The sequence below is a fragment of the Berghia stephanieae genome, chromosome 7 (assembly GCF_034508935.2).
Source record: "Berghia stephanieae isolate SIO BIC M18660-M18661 chromosome 7, UCSD_Bste_1.3, whole genome shotgun sequence".
Taxonomy (NCBI): domain Eukaryota; kingdom Metazoa; phylum Mollusca; class Gastropoda; order Nudibranchia; family Aeolidiidae; genus Berghia; species Berghia stephanieae.
Window position 1 is genome coordinate 26,607,049 of NC_088366.1, and position 18,657 is coordinate 26,625,705.

At 36.4% G+C, this 18,657-nt stretch overlaps 1 protein-coding gene across 1 annotated transcript in view; it reads right to left on the reverse strand.

Moving 5' to 3' along the window:
- Nucleotides 1–56: 56 nt before the first annotated feature.
- The window catches only part of LOC144976507 (uncharacterized), a 20,575-nt gene continuing 1,974 nt past the window's right edge, over nt 57–18,657 (reverse strand). The window contains exons 3-7 of the mRNA XM_078920796.1: nt 18,402–18,503; nt 15,426–15,543; nt 14,857–15,003; nt 9,446–9,502; nt 57–1,925 (exon numbers count right to left, since the gene is read on the reverse strand). Of these exons, the coding sequence (XP_078776922.1) occupies nt 57–1,925; nt 9,446–9,502; nt 14,857–15,003; nt 15,426–15,543; nt 18,402–18,503 (2,293 nt within the window). The remainder of the gene's footprint in view (nt 1,926–9,445; nt 9,503–14,856; nt 15,004–15,425; nt 15,544–18,401; nt 18,504–18,657) is intronic.

Below are 18,657 nucleotides of genomic sequence, written 5' to 3' on the forward strand. Positions count from 1 at the left end.
TTAACCTTAATTTCGTCTTTCCCTAGAAGCAAAGTTACAATCTCACAATGTCCAATTTATATAGCATAAGTCAAAGCACTTTTACTGTGACAATCAGCTGCATTCATATTGACACCAACTCTTATCAAATTCTCAACTACGGAATAATGATTATTTTCACATGCGTACATTAACGCGGTTTTTCCAAACAAATCACAAACGTCAACATCAGCACTTTGGTCCAGGAGAAGGTTAACTGTATTTTCATCTCCTTTCTCACATGCCATCATAAGCGGAGTTATTGATTCAGAGCAACTAGAAGAGAAATCTGCACTAATCAACAAATAAGCGAGTTCTGAATTTCCACTTTGGTATGCAAGAGTGAGTGGTGTCTTTCCATCAATATTTCGAATATTCACATTTGCACCGTGTTTCAATAGCAAACTGACAATACGTTCATACCCTCCACGACAAGCGTACATTAGCGCCGTTTGTCCCACAGAATCGTGAACATTGATATCGACTCTGTACCTCAACAAAATATCCACAATTTGAAAATAACCTCCCTCACACGCATACATAAGAGCAGTCTTTTTAATCTCATCACCAGCATGAAGGTTGGCACAAAACACAACCAGATGCTTCACAGTCACTTCATGGCCATTCTGACAAGCATACATTAATGCAGTCTTCCGCATTTTGTCACGCGTATTGAGATCAAGGTAACCGAACCTTAACATTGAGAAGACCATGGATTTATATCCATTTTCAGAGGCATACATTAGAGCTGACTTGCCATCATTATCAACAGCATTGATATCAACTTGATCACTATCCATCATATACTTCACAACATCATTATGTCCATTCTCACAAGCATGCATTAAAGCAGATTTGCTATTTTTATCACAAAGATTAGGATTCAGCTGTCCAGACTTTTGAGACATAAGCAGCTCCACGACATCTTTCAGCCCTGCCTTACATGCACAAATCAACGGTGTTTCCAAACTAAAATTAGTCCCAATAAAATCACGATAAAATCCATTCAGAGACACACCGTGTTTCAGAAACGATTTCAAAATTGCTTTTCGTCCATCATGAGAACAACAATACATCAACGGCCTGCACCAGAAATCCTGTCGTGCATTAACTTCAACTCCATGTTTAATCAGTAAATCTGCTATCTTGACTGAATTTCTCACGCAAGCGCAAGTCAAGACTGAATTACCCTCACCGTCCAAACAATGCAATGAAGCTTTGTGTTTTAGTGCAAGTTCCACCATCCCATAGTCTTCCTTTTCACAAGCATGAATTAAAACCGACTTTTTACTTTTATCTTTAATATTTATGATAGCACCATGGCTCAGCAGCAACTCAGCAAGTTTGGCATCTCCTCTTTCAAAAGCGTAATGAAGAGCTGTACGCTTATCCTTGTCACAGACATTTACTAAAACGTCATTTATGAGAAGAATTTGAGCCATTTGGTAAGATCCTTTGGTGCATGCAAGCATCAATGCTGTTTTTGTTTCACTGTCACGGGCATTGATATTAATCTTGTGTTTAATTAACAGTCGGACTAATTTTTCATGGCCATTATTGCATGCATTATTGCATACCAGCATCAAAGCAGTTTTTCCATCTCGGTCTTTGTCATTAACATAAGCATCAGCTTCCATCAACTGCTCAACAATAGATTCATGACCATATTGACAAGCATATATGAGCGCAGTTCTTCCATCATCATCACAAAGATGAGTATTTGTCCCAGATTTTAAGATGAGGCTTACAATATTTTCATAGCCTTTTATGCAGGCATGCATTAAAGGTGTTCTACTGTTTGAATCTGATTCATCACCATGAATGTCATGCTTCAAAAGTAAACGCACAATCTTATCATGTCCATTTTCAGCTGCTATAAGAAACACTACATCCCACTTTCCTCGATTCTAAAACTCCTTGAGCCCTATCTGACATAAGGCATCTTCTAACTGCTCCATAGTTGCCCTTCTTGGCGGCTTGTAAAAGAATCTTGTTCTTCATCTCATATCGAAAGGTAAAAGTTGAAGACCTGCAACAGAAATGAAAATATAATGAGTTTGCAATATTTGTAATTCCTGCCCTACATGGCTAAAATAATAGTGTGGCCGACAATACAATTTGTTCAATCATAACTATGCTTACAACCCATTTATGAGGCAGGAAATAATGTTTGAAAGAAAACAAAATGGATAAGCTGCCCAAGCTGTGGGTTTATGTTTTTTTTTATAAAAGAGATCATATCAGCGCGAGTATAAAAAAGAAGAAAATGGGATAGTAAAAAGTCCTAGAATTACAATTAAAGCACCCAAACAGAAAAAGGAAGACAAAGGGGAATTAGTTCAAATAGGGAGCAGGTGTAGATTCCAAGAGCACACTATCAGTGTACTTAGTTTGAGACCATCTAAAACAAGGTACAGGTCCCCACTAAGAGGATTACACTCAAATGATTACAAATCATATACATAAAACAAAAATAATACAGTGCATAACAGAGAGATAATTTACAAGGCAAACAATATCATCTCTCAAAACTCTTAACTATACATTTGACTATTTCCCTCCCAGCCTGGGTATCCGGCCGGGGGCAGAACAAAGCTAAGTAATCTCATTCCAAGACAAAGACAGAAGCAAATTGGAAAACAGAGAGGGAGAAAGAAGACACAGTAAGTACCTCCCTCCCTGCCCACAGTGGGAGTTTTTCATCGATCACTATACTTACAAAGATATTACGTCAATAAGTCACATTGCTGAATAAAAGAAGTCTGATCCAAAAAACTGGCCAACATATGAACTGTGGAAAGAGATAAAAACATCAATAATAATAATAATAATAATAATAATAATAATAATAATAATAATAATAATAATAGTCCAATACTAATGGACGTAAGAATTTGCGACCTTGAAAAAAGGAAAGTCTAAACGATAATTTAAAAAGTTATAATTTATAAATCTGTCCCCTCAGTTTTTTCGCGGCTGCAAATTTCACCCTTGACCGCAAAAAGCTGCAAATTTTTATTTGGCCACAAAAAGCCGCAATTTTAGGTTAAATTGACAATCTTTTTAACAAAAGCTATGAAAAATTTATATATGTGATGATACCTCTAGACCCAGATCCAGGCAAGGTTTTTATCAATGAAATATTTTTAATATTCATATGATTTTGGGTTTTTTTATCTAGTAGAAAGTTAACATTTATAATATAAGATAATAATTTAAAATGTACTTTAAATTTATATCCTATTATGCTGCAAACACTTTTGTTTCTTATAACATGATTTCTCCGAATGATTATCTACTTGTTAAGTAAGTAATAAATTATTATTTATTATCATTGTCTATAACTACTACAGAAAATAGAGTTATCTAGTTTCAAGAATCTACAATCGAGACAATTAATGCCAAGTGACAAATGATATAATATTTCATGAGGAAATTCCTATTTTTATTTTATTACATTCAAAAATTTTACTTTTCAAAGTTTAATTCTTTTACTAAGAAATTTATCACATTTATCATATATACGGAAACAAAATGTGTTCTATTAAAATATTTTTCATGAAATGCAATTTCATTTTTAGCCACAAGTTGCACATAGTTTTCATGATATGATATGATTATGATTTATCATGATTTTTTCCATGTTTTCATTCAAAAACCCATTAGGCCTATATTGAAATATAAAGCAATAATAATAATGCTCAAAATTGGATAGTAAGTAGAGAATACAAATTTAATGTGCCCCCATTGGAAAATGGATTTTGTTTCTCTTTCCTTGTGAATAGTTATTTTTTTCCTCTCCTTAATTAGTTTTTTTAAATTTTGAATTTTTTATGCGATTGTTCACTGTGATTTCCCAAATTTTACTAGTTTGATTACTTCCTTCTTTTTTTTTTAACTTGCTTACTTACTATGGCTATTATTATTATTATTATTATAATATTATTTCAAACCATTCAAAATGTAAATAAATTCATGTTGACATGTTGTGACATCAATATTCTACAAAATGCCCTATTTGTGTCAATTTTTTACCGTACATGTTGTTTTAATTGTTTGATTTTTATAAAACTAGTGGCAAATTTTGCTATTTTGATGGCAAATTTTACCATTTTTTATGGCAAATTTTGGTGTTTGAAATGGGAAAAGGTATTTGTGGGTGTATTTTGCAATGATGACATGATATTTCATGTTTGAGAATACTTTCTTTGACAGAGATTTTTTGTAACACAAAGAAGCACTGTGTGTTCCAATTAACAAAGACAAAAAAATCCATGCCCTAATACAGTGGTGCTGGGTGGGGATCCTGACCTCCCATAGTGGGCGGGGAGGTACATGCTGTGTCTGCTATCCCCCTCTACCCGTTTTCCAATTGTTTCCTGTCATTGTCTTGGAATGATATTACTTAGTTTTGTCCAGACCCTGGCCGGAGTTCCTTGGCTAGGAGGGAAACAGCCGAATGTATAGTTAGAATTTTGGGAGATGATATTTTTTTCCTTGTAAATAATCTCTCTATTATGCATTGTATTATGCTTAGTTTACATATTATATTATATTTGATTTGTAAACATTTGAGTGTATTCCTCTTGATTGGGACCTGTGCTGGTGTCTGGATGAGACTTTTAGGTGATCTCAAACTAAGTACTTTGATAGTGTGCTCTTGGAATCTACATCCGTTTCCTACATCACCCTTGAATCATATACCTATGATGTTCGCATGGGTGTACGATCCGATAGTGTTGTCGTTTCTTCTTCTCTTTACTAGCCTATCCTGCTTCTTTGGTTTGTGATTGTATTTTTGACAGGGGATATTTTTTTTTCTGTAAATCTTCTGCCTGTTTGTTCTTGGTTATTTATAATTTAGCTTATGATATCTTTAGGTTATGATTTTGATTTACATTTGTACTATTTTTGTTAGATTGCTTGTTTTTTTGTTTCAGCGGTCTCTCATATAACCTCAATTGTGTTGGAAGAGACCTAAAGCAACAAACAAACAAAAAAATCCGTTTCCTATTTGAACCAATTCCCCTTTGTCTCACCGTTTTCTTTTGTGCTTTAATTGTAATTCTAGAACTTTTTACTATCCCATTTTCTTCCTTTTTACTGGCGCTGATATGACCTTCATGTGTTGCAAGCGCCGTAAAACCCTTAAAAACAAAAACAAAACAATACAGTGGTGATCGCCTAATTGCCCGCCGTCCTAATGCCCATTTTGCCTAACTGCCCACTTTCTCAGCAAAACAGAATTTTTGGACTGTAATACACAACACTAAATGCCTGCTTCTAGAAAATGATTCCGCCTAAGTGCTCACTCAGACAAATTTGATTCACAATGGTTTATCTCCCAAAACTGCCACACAATTTCACAATGTGGTCAGCTGTGTTTGACATAAAAAAGAGACCCCTCCCCTGACCCCTGTTGGCTGAAACAGGGCAAGTTACACACATTCAAGTGTGCCTTTGTTTTACCACAAGTCTCCACCCACCCCATCCCAGAAGTCCTAATCCACTGACAACAAATTTGTCTTTTTGTCCGCTCCTTCCATCCTGCAATGATTAGCTCACATGAGCCGATGAAGCACAGCACCCCCTTGCCACCATCCCTCACCTAACTTTCTCCCAATCCGTCATCTATTTGTCCATTGCTAGCCAACCCCGCCCCCCCCCCCCCCAATCCACAACTGACCAACGCCCCTCCAATGACACTAATTAATTGTAGACACATTTGTGTCTATCATGGTGAACATCCGTAAGATTATGTAAATTTCGCAACTTTGATCTATGTCAGATGTTGAGTCGAGACATTGATGATTCATGAAATGGAAACAACGGTGTTAGAATTCAAAGAGATTTTACGGGTGCTTGCGAAGAACAGGCCAGCCATATTTTTATTGCTTCAATGGCATCGGAAGCGACAAGATGGTGATGAGGTTGTGGAGATGGCAAACTAACAAATCAACAATAACATCTCTCAAGAGACTTCATTTTTTTCTTCTTCACATTTTGGCTTATTGATTCAATTTAAAAAAAAAAAAAGAAAAGCGCATCATGTTGCTTTTCTTTCAAGAAGCATGATGCAATTGGTGATACACTAACTAATAAAAGTCATGACTAAAGAAATGAAACAGATTAGCAAGATCAGGAAGGCAGGTATCGAATAACAATGCAAGACTTGTTAGTAAAAATAATAACGTAATTATAAGTAGTTATTAATCTGCTTAAACCAAAGGGGGTATCCTCACTTACTTGCATTACTTGGATAACTTTTCAAGATAACACCACGGTGAGAGAATAACTGATCACACAAAAGAGGTAATTTTTCTCCAACCATTGTGATAGAGCCTCCAATTTCCAAATTATATGATTTGTTGATGCTGATGATGAAACGTGGTAGGATTATGATGTGGTGGTTGTAGTAGTGGTGGCAGGAAAGATGTGGTGTTGGTGGTTGTAGCAGTGGCAGTAGAGATGATAATGTGGTGGTGGTTGTCGCAGTAGTAGTGGTAGAGATGATGATGTGGTGGCAATGGTTGTGATAGCAGTGGTGGTGGTGCTTACTTGTAGTAGTAGTGGTAGAAATGAGGTGGTGATGGTGGTTGTAGTTGTAGTGATTGGAGGGGGGTACTCTTGGAACAAGTTGACCTCATCGGAATTTGACAGAAGTTGCCCGTAACCCTGAATTTTTGCTAAGTCCATTTCTTGTTTTTAATCTGGTGAAACCGTAGTAATGGCATCACTGTAGAGATGATGATGTGGTGGTGGTGGTTGTTACAGTTGTGGTAGAAGAGATGATGATGTGGTGTGGTGTTGTAGTAGTGGTGGTAGTAATGATGTGGTGGTGGTTGTTGTAGTAGTGGTGGCAGAGATGTGGTAGTTTGTGGTTGTAGTAGTGGTCATAGGGATGATGATGATGTTGCAATACAGAGATGCCAACTTTAAATTTGGCTCACAGGAGTTTCAGACACCACTCGTAGGAATTTCAATGCAGAAAGATGAATTTCCGCACACAAGAAAAAGGAATTGGAATGGTATTTGACATTGTGTTTACACATTGTATACTTCTAAATAGATAACTGATCAGAATTATACTATGATACATATACACATTGCCAAATACAATCCCAAAGTTTCCTTATTTCAAATGAAGTAAAGCGCCAAAACCTAATGATAGAGATTGTAGTACTGGTGGTCGTGAGGATGATGTGGTGTTGGTGGTTGTAGTAATAATAGTAGTGATGATGAAGATGTGATAGTGGTTGTTGTTGTAGTAGTAGTGGTAGTGATGATGATATGGTGGTGGTGGTTGAAGTAGTAGTTGTAGTGATGATGATGTGGTGGTGGTACAGTGGTTACAGTAGTTGTGGTCGTGATGATAATTATGTGGTGGTGGTAGTGTTGCTGATGTGGTGGTGATGGTGGTTGTAGTACAAATGGTAGTGATGATGATGATGTGGTAGTGGTGGTTGTAGTTGTAGTCGTGGTAGTGATAATGTGGTGGTGGTGGTTGTAGTAGTAGTAGTGGTAATGATGATGTGGTGGTTGTAGTAGTAGTGATGATGTGGTGCTGATGGTTGTAGTAGTAGTGGTAGTGATGATGTAGTAGTTGTAGTGATGATGATGATGATGTGGTGGTGGTGGTTGCAGTAGTGGTAGTGATGATGATGTGGTGATGGTAGTTGTAGTAGTAGTGGTAGTGATGATGATGTGGTGATGGTAGTTGTAGTAGTAGTGGTAGTGATGAAGATGTGGTGGTGGTGGTTGTAGTAGCAGTGGTAGTGATTATGATGTGGTGATGGTGATGGTGGTTGTAGTAGTAGTAGTGGTGGTAGTGATGAAGATGGGGTGGTGGTGGTGCTTGTAGTAGTAGTGGTAGTGATGTGGTGGTGGTTGTAGTAGTAGTAGTGGTGGTAGTGATGATGATGTGATAGTGGTGGTTGTAGTAGTAGTGGTAGCATGGGTGAAAGTTAACGGGGATCAATTTGCCTGAAAGACAGACCGGTGAAGCTGGTTTGCCTGAAAAAGATGCTAATTTTTTAAATTTTTTTTTGCGATCTACGACTCACCGGTTGAGTGCCAACCTTCCCAGAGTGAAGTGAAAAGTACATTTATTTCTATGACCCTAAATGTGAAAAATAATACTCGCTGTCTAGCAAATTATTGAGTCGCTATTGATGGAACTCCTCGTTGACTTCGAAAGATGATCCCTGTGGCCTGTGGTGGACGGCGTGACGTGGTCATGTGGTTTATATAGAAGCTGTGATTATCCCCAGACACCTGTCTGGGGATAATGAAAATTCGTTATCCCCAGACATATATTTGAAACTCCGCTCCTTTAAACAATTATCCACATTCCAGAATATGGAATGTTTCCAAAATGCACATAGAAATAAGGAAAGTTAATAAAATATCTATAAAAACATAAAATTAACCAACATTAAATCAGTGGTTACTACATATACACAATATGCGTCGACCTCGAAGTGGTGTCATGGCCGAATGGTTTAGTCGTCTGCCCTGGAAGTTTTACCAGAATCGACGTTGTGGGTTCGAATCCTGGTTCCGCCACTTTTTTTAATTTTTTTTTATTCCGTCTTCTGTTTTTTGTTTGTTTTTTTGTTTTTTAAATTCCGTCTTCTTTTCTTTTTCTTTTTTTTTTTTGTGCGAGTCTATTCTTTTCTCCTTTTTTTGGGACCTTTTGTTCGGTTTCTGGGCATGAATTTCTTAAAATTGTTTTTTTTTTTTTAATTATTGTTTGTTTTTTCTCCTCTATCTGACCATTTGGTCGCTCTCTGAATATTTCTGTTTGTTTGCTTTTTATCTATTTATTCTTTTTAGACACTTTTTGAGATCAGAGTGGGGACGAATATGACAATTTTCTAGAAACTAGAAAGGAACTAAGAGAGAGAGAGAGAGAGTTAAAAAAAAAAACCCAGGTGTCTGGGGATAACAAATTTTCATTATCCCCAGACAGGTGTCTGGGGATAATGACAGCCCAGACTTTTCGTTACCCCCAGACAGGTGTCTGGGGATAACCAATTTTCATTATCCGCAGACAGGTGTCTGGGAATAATGACAGCCCTCTTTTAAACAATTATCCACATTCCAGAATATGGAATGTTTCCAGATGCACATAGAAATAAGGAAAGTTAATAAAATATCTATAAAAACATAAAATTAACCAACATTAAAATCAGTTGTTACTACATATACACAATATGCGTCAACTTCGAAGTGGGTTTCATGGCCGAATGGTTTAGTCGCCTGCCCTGGAAGTTTGACCATAATCGCCGTTGTGGGTTCGAATCCTGGTAACGTCCCTTTTTTTAATTTATTTATTTTTTTTAATTCCGTCTTCTTTTTACAGAACGTTGAAAGGGATGAATGTCCCATCCATCCTCCCCCCACCTCTTTTTTTATTATTAAACTCTCTCTCTATCTCTCTCTCTCTCTCTCTCTCTCTCTCTCTCTTGTTTTTTTCTAGTTTCTAGCAAATATATTCGTCCCCACTCCGATCTCAAATAGTGTCTAAAAAGAATAAATAATTAAAAAGCAAACAAACAGAAATATTCAGAGAGCGACCAAATGGTCAGATAGAGGAGAAAAAAAATTGTTTTAAAAATAAAAACAATTTAAGAAATTCATGCTCAGAAATGGAACATTTACATAAAGGTTTAGCAAACAAAAAACTCTAAGGTTTAGGTCAAAATATTAAAATAAAAAGAAAAAGAGAGATTTCCCTCGGAGCAGGGAATAGTGTTAACAACAATAATAATAATAATAATAATAATAATAATAATAATAATAATAATAATAATAATAATAATAATAATAATAGTAATAGTATGATAATAAGAGTATTAATAATAAAATAATACTATTATTGATAATAATATAATAATGATTATGATGGTAATAGTAATAATAATAACAAATATTACAATTATTATTATTATTATTATTATTATTATTATTATTATTATTATTATCATTATTATTATTATTATTATTATTATTATTATTATTATTATTATTATTATTATTATTATTATTATTATTATTATTATTATATTATTATTATTATTATTATTATTATTATTATTATTATTATTATTATTATTATTATTATTATTATCATTGACCAAAACAAAAAAAAACAATAATAGATCTAGAGAAAATTAAATAATGAAATAATATTATCGGAGAAATAAAAAATTCAACTGATTGAAAAAAAAACTCTTGCTCGGAACTCGGAACAAAAGTGAAAACAATGAAAATCAATTGGGAAGAAAGAAAGAAAAGTAAAAAAAAAAAAATGAGTGGGGGGGGGGGGGGGGGGGGGGGGCGGTCGCGACTGGGTCGAATCTGTGCAGCTAAAAGGAGTAAAATGAAAGGTGGCCTTACCCACTGAGCTGCCTATCCACACCGCTATCGGAAGATTTTAAATTCATATATGAGCTAAACATATTTCCACCATTTTTTGCTTCCTTGTTTTGATAGTTATTTTCATCTCTGATTCGAATAAAAATATGTTGTTGGATCTAGTTTTGTGTCTCAATCGTTTCTATGTTATATGTTTGTGATGAGAATATTGGCTATTAAGCTTAACTGCTGGTCAAAATTACTTCGCGATGGTGGTGAACGAATCGGCGATCTCAAGAAGTGGGTGAGAGAGGGATCTAGAAATGACTTTGGGTTTGAAACGAATATTTTTTGTGTTCGTGGATAGCTCACACGGTAGAGCCACGCTCTCACCTGCCAGGCGGAGTTGTCGTACCAATAAGGTCGCAGGTTCAAACCCCACCACCGCCGCGAAAAAATTTTTTTATTCTCTATTGTCTTCTGGCACTTTTCTACTCACTTCATATCTTGTTGTTACCAACATAAGTGCCTGCTCCACTCACTTTTCTGAATTAAAAATTCACCCCATACACCGGAGCATACTCAATGTCTCAATCGTTTCTATGTTATATGTTTGTGATGAGAATATTGGCTATTAAGCTTAACTGCTGGTCAAAATTACTTCGCGATGGTGGTGAACGAATCGGCGATCTCAAGAAGTGGGTGAGAGAGGGATCTAGAAATGACTTTGGGTTTGAAACGAATATTTTTTGTGTTCGTGGATAGCTCACACGGTAGAGCCACGCTCTCACCTGCCAGGCGGAGTTGTCGTACCAATAAGGTCGCAGGTTCAAACCCCACCACCGCCGCGAAAAAAATTTTTTATTCTCTATTGTCCTCTGGCACTTTTCTACTCATTTCATATCTTGTTGTTACCAACATAAGTGCCTGCTCAACTCACTTTTCTGAATTAAAAATTCGCGTCTGGGGATAGGATCCTCAGACAGGTGTCTGGGGATAACAAAAATTGGTTATCCCCAGACACCTGTCTGGGGATAACGAATTTTTATTATCCCCAGACAGGCGTCTGGGAATAATGACAGCCTTATATAGAAGACAAAGGCACGCGCACAACTTCAACTCTCTTCAACTCGACAAGTGGACAGTCATGAGCATGGACTCGCGCGAAGGAATATTTGCCTTACATTTTTACCTCTCCCTTTGAAAATATTTTTCTTGACCTAATATCCCTGTAAAATTATTTGAATGATAAATTTTTGAGCATTCAATCAATGGGCAAGCAGCAAGAAGTGAAAAGAATCTATCTTTCTCGCCAAATGATAAGGTACAAGAAACAAAATGTAACCAAAATTTGACCAGAATGTTCCTTACTAATTAAAGAGTTCTTGTCGCACAGTAGCCACAGACTACTAGGAGCAGATTCGACAACAGCCACTTTTTGTTGGCTTATCGCCGCCATCGTATTTAAGATGTAAGCAGTTATCGGATGAATCGAGAAGAGAGAGAGAGAGAGAGAGAGAGAGAGAGAGAGAGAGAGAGAGAGAGAGAGAGAGAGAGAGAGACTGACTGAGGATATACGGGGTTTTCAGAAAACTGGCAGCGTAAAATTATATGAGAAAACAGTTAACATTGGCATTTCGGGGACAGAACAGACGCGTTGTTAGCAAAAATTAAATTACATTAAAATAAATAAACAAAATGATGTGAGGGTATGATGAAAGTGCGTGAACTTCATGGTCGATCAACTTTGTCATCAATCTATCCAACTATCAATCTATTATACTTCTTCTACTGCTACTACTACTACTACTACTACTACTACTACTACTACTACTACTACTACTACTACTACTACTACTACTACTACTACTACTACGTGTAGTAGTACTACTGCTACTACTAACTACTACTACTACTACTACTACTACTAGTACTACTGCTACTACTACTACTACTACTACTATTACTACTATTACTACTATTACTACTACTACTACTAATCTACTACTACTACTACTACTCTACTACTACTACTACTACTACTACTACTACTACTATATACTACTACTACTACTACTACTACTACTACTAGTCACTACTATACTACTACTACTACTACTACTATACTATCATACTACTACTACTACTATACTACTACTATACTACTACTACTACTACTACTACTACTACTACTAATTACTTACTACTACTACTACTAACTATACTACTACTAGGACCACCGCTACTTGTCTACATTGTTGATCAAAGGGATGGATGCCATGTAGAGAGAGGGTAGTTGTCAGGGGAGGGGGGGGGGGGGGGGGGGGGGGGTCGGTAATAAAATGCTGAAAAGATGGGTACAAGTCACCAAGAAAGCATAATTATTTGCTGTTATACCACCAATGCCTATCGCCAGATATTTATTCGCACTGACGACGGTTGGGGATATTGTGCTACACAATATTTGAATAATGAATTAACTACGTGTTGGCATGGTACTGTCATTGTTTGGAATCAATGTGCTCGAAATGTTGAAAGGAATTCCCACGTTCTCCTCACTTTTAATCCATTCCTCCTAATAACATCATTGTGTCATAAAACAGGTACGTGTCAAATGAACAAGCAAGTCCGAACAGCAGGTTCAACGAGTCCTACTCGTTAATATGCGTAGAGTCGATTAATGGCGGTGTAATATCAAAGAATTGTATGAACCGCTGTCGGTCCAGGGATGGTATATTTAATTGGACACATGTCATTAATAATCGGCGTGCGAGGGGCTTAGATAGATAGGTAGATAGATAGATAGATAGATAGATAGATAGATAGATAGATAGATAGATAGATAGATAGATAGATAGATAGATAGATAGATAGATAGATCCAAGTAAACAAGTCCCTCTCTCTTTTGTCTATTTGTCGATGTATGTTTGATTTCTATTACTACCATTGTTATTAATATAAACAAACAAAAATATATCTTTAAAAATTAAGCTTTATATAGCGTAATATCTATTAAATGTGCTCCAAGTGCTTTACAATGGATCCTGGTCAACAGCAGCATTTAACATGTAGGATATTTAAAAAAAATAATTAATATCATCATCAAGTGACAGGTCTATTGCAGACATCGGCGATCATGTCCCTCCACCAATCTATCTGTTCAGATTGTCAATGTGTATATCCTCTGTCTCCCTCTTCTTTTCTTCCCAGCAACTTTACCCATAAGTACAATCTTTTCAATTCCGTTTTTTCTATAAAAATGTCCGAGAAATTTTAACTGTCTTTTTCTGATGGTGTTTACCAAAGTTGGTCGTATCCAATTTGTTTTAATACCTCCTCGTTTTTTATTTTATCTTTCCGCGAGGTTATAAGAATGCGTCTATAAAACTAAATTTCAGCTGCAGTTATTCTACGTTCACATTCTTTGTTAATCTTCCAACACTCGCTGCCATAAAGAAGCACAGACCGCACGTATGATTTCATTACCCGGAGTTTTGTTGCCATCTCATTGTTGTGGTTGTTCATGATTTGCTTTAATTGATTATATATGTGTTCTTTGTTAAAGCAATTCTTCTTTTAATTTCATGGGTGGATCTACCATCAGATGTAATAATGTATCCCAAATATGTAAAACGTTCAACTCTCCTGATCTCTTCGTTTTGATAGGATAATTTGCAGGGTGATTTAACATTATTTCTGCTCAAAACCAATTAATATAAACCCGATCAATGGAGCCAAACCTAAAATGTACAAGTAAAAGTGTAGTTTAATATTTCTAATTTAGTTTATCATCATAAACCTGACCTATTTTTCTATTTTCCGTCAACAAATCAGAAAAAAAAAATAATTCTTGGCAGGAATTACTTAGATTTTCTCCATTATTTACTGTATAAGCCCCCCCCCCCCCCCCCCCCCCCCGGTCAGTGTTTCAAAATTTAATTACTTTATTTAGGAAGTATTTTTTCTCACGTAAACGTACCCACCCCTGATGGTTGGCAACTAGCTGGTTTAGGTTATGCATCCTACCAAAAACACTATCCGTGCCACTAATGACACAATCACCAAAATGAGCTCGGATCCAGGTCAAGGAGTGATTTGCTGCGTGGGGAACTGCACCATCCTGCATAAACCATCACTGTTGTCGTTCTTCTTTGAGCTTAAATTAAATGAGCTTTTTATATAGAGCAATATCCATTAAACGTGCTCAAAGCGCTTTACAAGGGGTCCTGGCTAACAGCAACTTTTAACATGACGCCTGTTAGGTGATATTAATTTTTTTTCGGACAGAGACAACGCTGTTAACTGCCAGGTACTCATTTTACACCTGAGTACGGTGAGAGAATGTGAGTAAAGAGCCTTCTCCAAGGACTCAACTATGCGCCGAGCGAGGCTCGAACCCAGAACCTTCTGATCTGAAAGCGAGTGTCATACCACATAGCCGCACAATCGTCCCAAAGACAGCCAAAATTGCCCAATTACTTTGACATAACGATCTGCAGTAACACTTTGTGTCTCTCCATTTTCATCATAAAACCAAAATGGCCCGATGATACCCTGAGCGCTAAAGCTACCCACAATGTTGCTTTTTGCAATGTCAATTTTGTTCGATGACTTCGTCTGATCGCTCTATCGACCAATAATGGTTAACTTTAAGAGAAGTGATGTTTCCAGTTAGATAAATTTGGTCCTTAAAATTCGATCTTCCCCATGTTTGTAAGAAACCATTGACACATGTTCTTTCTCTCTCGGAAACTGTCAGGAGTGATCCTCAATGAATCAAGATACAACAGGACTTCATTGTTAGATCGTTAAAAAAAACGACATAAAAAAAACAAAAAAAACAAAAAAAAAAACAAACAAAAAAAACAAAACAAAACGATATGCTAAGCTGCTTGACAAGCCCAGTCCATGGGACCGTCTACGTAAAAACTTTTTCCGACAGAATTTTGAACGCTTGCCAAATTTTTGTCAGTGCGTACCTTTTTACGATGCTAACCCCCTTCTTTGAATGACTTCTCCAGAGAGAAAACCACTTTGCCTAAACTAACTGTCACACCATCTTCTGATTGTCTTGTCAGACGGTACATGTGATCTAAAACTGGAATCAATTCGGAACTGCCTGCAAAATTCAAGTTGAACGTATTTCGTGACTTCAGATGCAGGTATCTTTTAACGGAGATAAAGATAATGGGAGTAAATCTGACTCATGCATGAACAACACAAAACAAACGACGTTTCGGCTTTGGCCTTTCTCATGTAAACACAAAATAATCTAATATTATAAATATTTATGTATTTTGTGTTTACTTGAGAAAGGCCAAAGGCCGAAACGTCGTTTGTTTTGTCTTGTTCATTCATGAGTCAGATTTATTCCCTTTATCTTTATCTCCATTTTATTGACTCATTTAGGCACCTCTATTTATTGGTTTTACCTTTTAACGATATAATGGGTGCAGTAGTGGTGGCAGTGGTAATGATGTGAAGTTGTAGCAGTGATGGTATTGATGGTAATGATGATGTGGGTGTAGTAGTTGGGGTGATGCTGATGATGATGATATTGTGTCGATCGTAGATGCGAATGTGATAATGATGTGGGGAAGCTGCAGTAGTGTTTGATGATGTGGACGTAGTAAAGGCAGTGATGGAACTTATGATAATGACGTGGTGGTGGTGGTGGTGGTTGCAATAGTAGTGGTGATGGTGATGATGATGATGATGATGATGATGATGATGATGATGATGATGATATGGTGGTGGTGGTTGTAGTAGTGATGGCTATGATGTTGATGTTGATGATGTGGTGGTCGTCTCGTAGTAGTGATGGTGGTGATGATGAATACGATGATGTGGTGGTGGTTTCAGTAGTGGTGGAAGTGGTGATAATCCGGTGGTGGTGGTTGTAGCAGTGATGGTGGTGGTGATGATGATGATGATGATGATGATGATGATGATGATGATGATGATGATGATGATGATGATGATGATGATGATGCGGTGGTCTCGAGTCAAGACTGAACCACAGCGAATTCCCTGCAAAGGGGAGTAATTCATAAAATATAGATGTTTTCAGAGCGTTTCGGGGTTATCTCTCTTGAATTACTAAGAAATGAAGCGGGTAGAAAAGTACCAGAAGACAACAGAGAATAAAAACTTCGCGGCGGCAATGGGGGCTCGAACCCGCAACCTTACTGGTACGACAACTCCGCTTGGCCGGGGAGATCGTGACTCTACCGTATGAGCTATCCACGACCCCCCAAAAAAGTCGGTCAAATTCTTGAATTACTGCACGCTTAGATTCATATTTATCGGAGACTGTGTCTGTCTGTATATTATATAATTATAAAAACAAAAGCCATGCAATAATAGTGCCCAACTTTTTGATAAAATTGATAAAATATTTCAATAACAATTTTGTTCAACTTCTGACAATTATCTATTGGTTAGCATTCTTAGTTCTTCCCATCCCACTCCCACTCCCTCCTCTCTCTCTCTCTCTCTCTCTCTCTCTCTCTCTCTCTCTCTCTCTCTCTCTCTCTCACTCTCTCTTTCTCTCTCTCTCTCTCTCTCTCTCTCTCTCTCTCTCTCTGCCGTTTGTGTTTTTTCGGGAAGAGAACAACACTGCAGAAGTTGAAATTATACTTCATATATATATATATATATATATATATATATATATATATATATATATATATATATATATATTATATATATATATTAATATATGTTATACAGGATGTCCCCCAAAAATGTATACACATTAAAAATGATTGTATATGTTGACTTTAATATGTAATTATTTTTTTCAAATGAAGTTGAAATGCAGTTTAAATACAATGAAATGCTCCATATAAATATTTTTACACTTATAACATAATTAAATTCTATGAAATGCCACGTTTACAATATTTTTAATGTGTATACATTTTTAGAACACCATGTATATATATATATATATATATATATATATATATATGTGTGTGTGTGTGTGTGTGTGTGTGTGTGTGCGCGTGCGTAGAACCCGTAATATTAGCAGGGAAATAAAGGCTACTACAAACAGTCACTTATCTATTTTAATTTCATACTATAGTGGACATTAACAGATATCATGACGAATCTTATAAACCATCAACAATCAAAATTGGTCGGGTTATAAAGTCTTTAGGTGCGCGCAAATGAATAATGTAACATCTTCACTGTAAATCTAACTTTGATACATTAAAAAAAAGACATGGGATACATTTAGACGTGGTGAAATCACAAAATTTATACGATTACTTATTAAAATTTTTATACTATCGTAGAAGTCAAAGAGCTAGACAACTATTTTGAGCTATCATAGGTCTATTGACAAGCTCATTCTTTCAACTGGACGTAAAAAATATTATGAGTTCAGTCATCACCAGATCGCATATTTCTCTGTTGACAAACATGTTCTTCCGATTGGACAGATAAAATAAATAATTTATTGCAATTATTTCGTTCACCCATACCGATTATTCGTTAAATTCTTAAAATCCGCGACGAAATGTTTAAAATTATACCGCTTGAGGTAAACGAATACGTTTATACATACAACGATTCAGTAATAAAGTCTGATGACGAACTCATTCTAACCGCTAAATCACCAATCCTTATTCCCTATCAGATATTATAACTTGAACCCCCCCCCCCCTTCCAAAAACATGAGCTTTTATTTAGAGCAATATCCACTACACGTATTCAAAACGCTTTACAAGGGTTCCTAGCCAACAGCAACACCTAACATGTAGGATGTGACAGGACGCCTGTTAGACGAAATAACATATATTTCGGACAATGACAGTGCTGTTAACGGCCAGGTACTCGTTTTACACCTGAGTACGACAAGGGCTCAACTATGCGCCCAGCGAGGCTCGAGCCCAGGAACTTGCGATCCAAAAGCGAGTGTCATACCACAAGACCACATAGACACATAAGTAATCATTAGAGATGTTAACGGGGGATAAAATGATCCAAAAATAGAAAGGTTTGCGTTACTTGTATACCGGTCTCTAAAAATAGTTTTATAACTTTTAGATTTGCCAACAATTCTGTGTTCTTTGGCAAAAGTTAACATCTGCTGTAGAGAACAATTTTGGCCCCAAGCCCTATTAATAAAGATTAGATATAGAACAAAATTCACTAAATGTGCTCAAAGCGCTTTACAAGGGATCCCTAGCCAGCAGTGTAACGATATATTTCAATCGCCTCAACTTCCCACGATTGTAAATACCTCAATACACACAACTCAATGCAACGGCT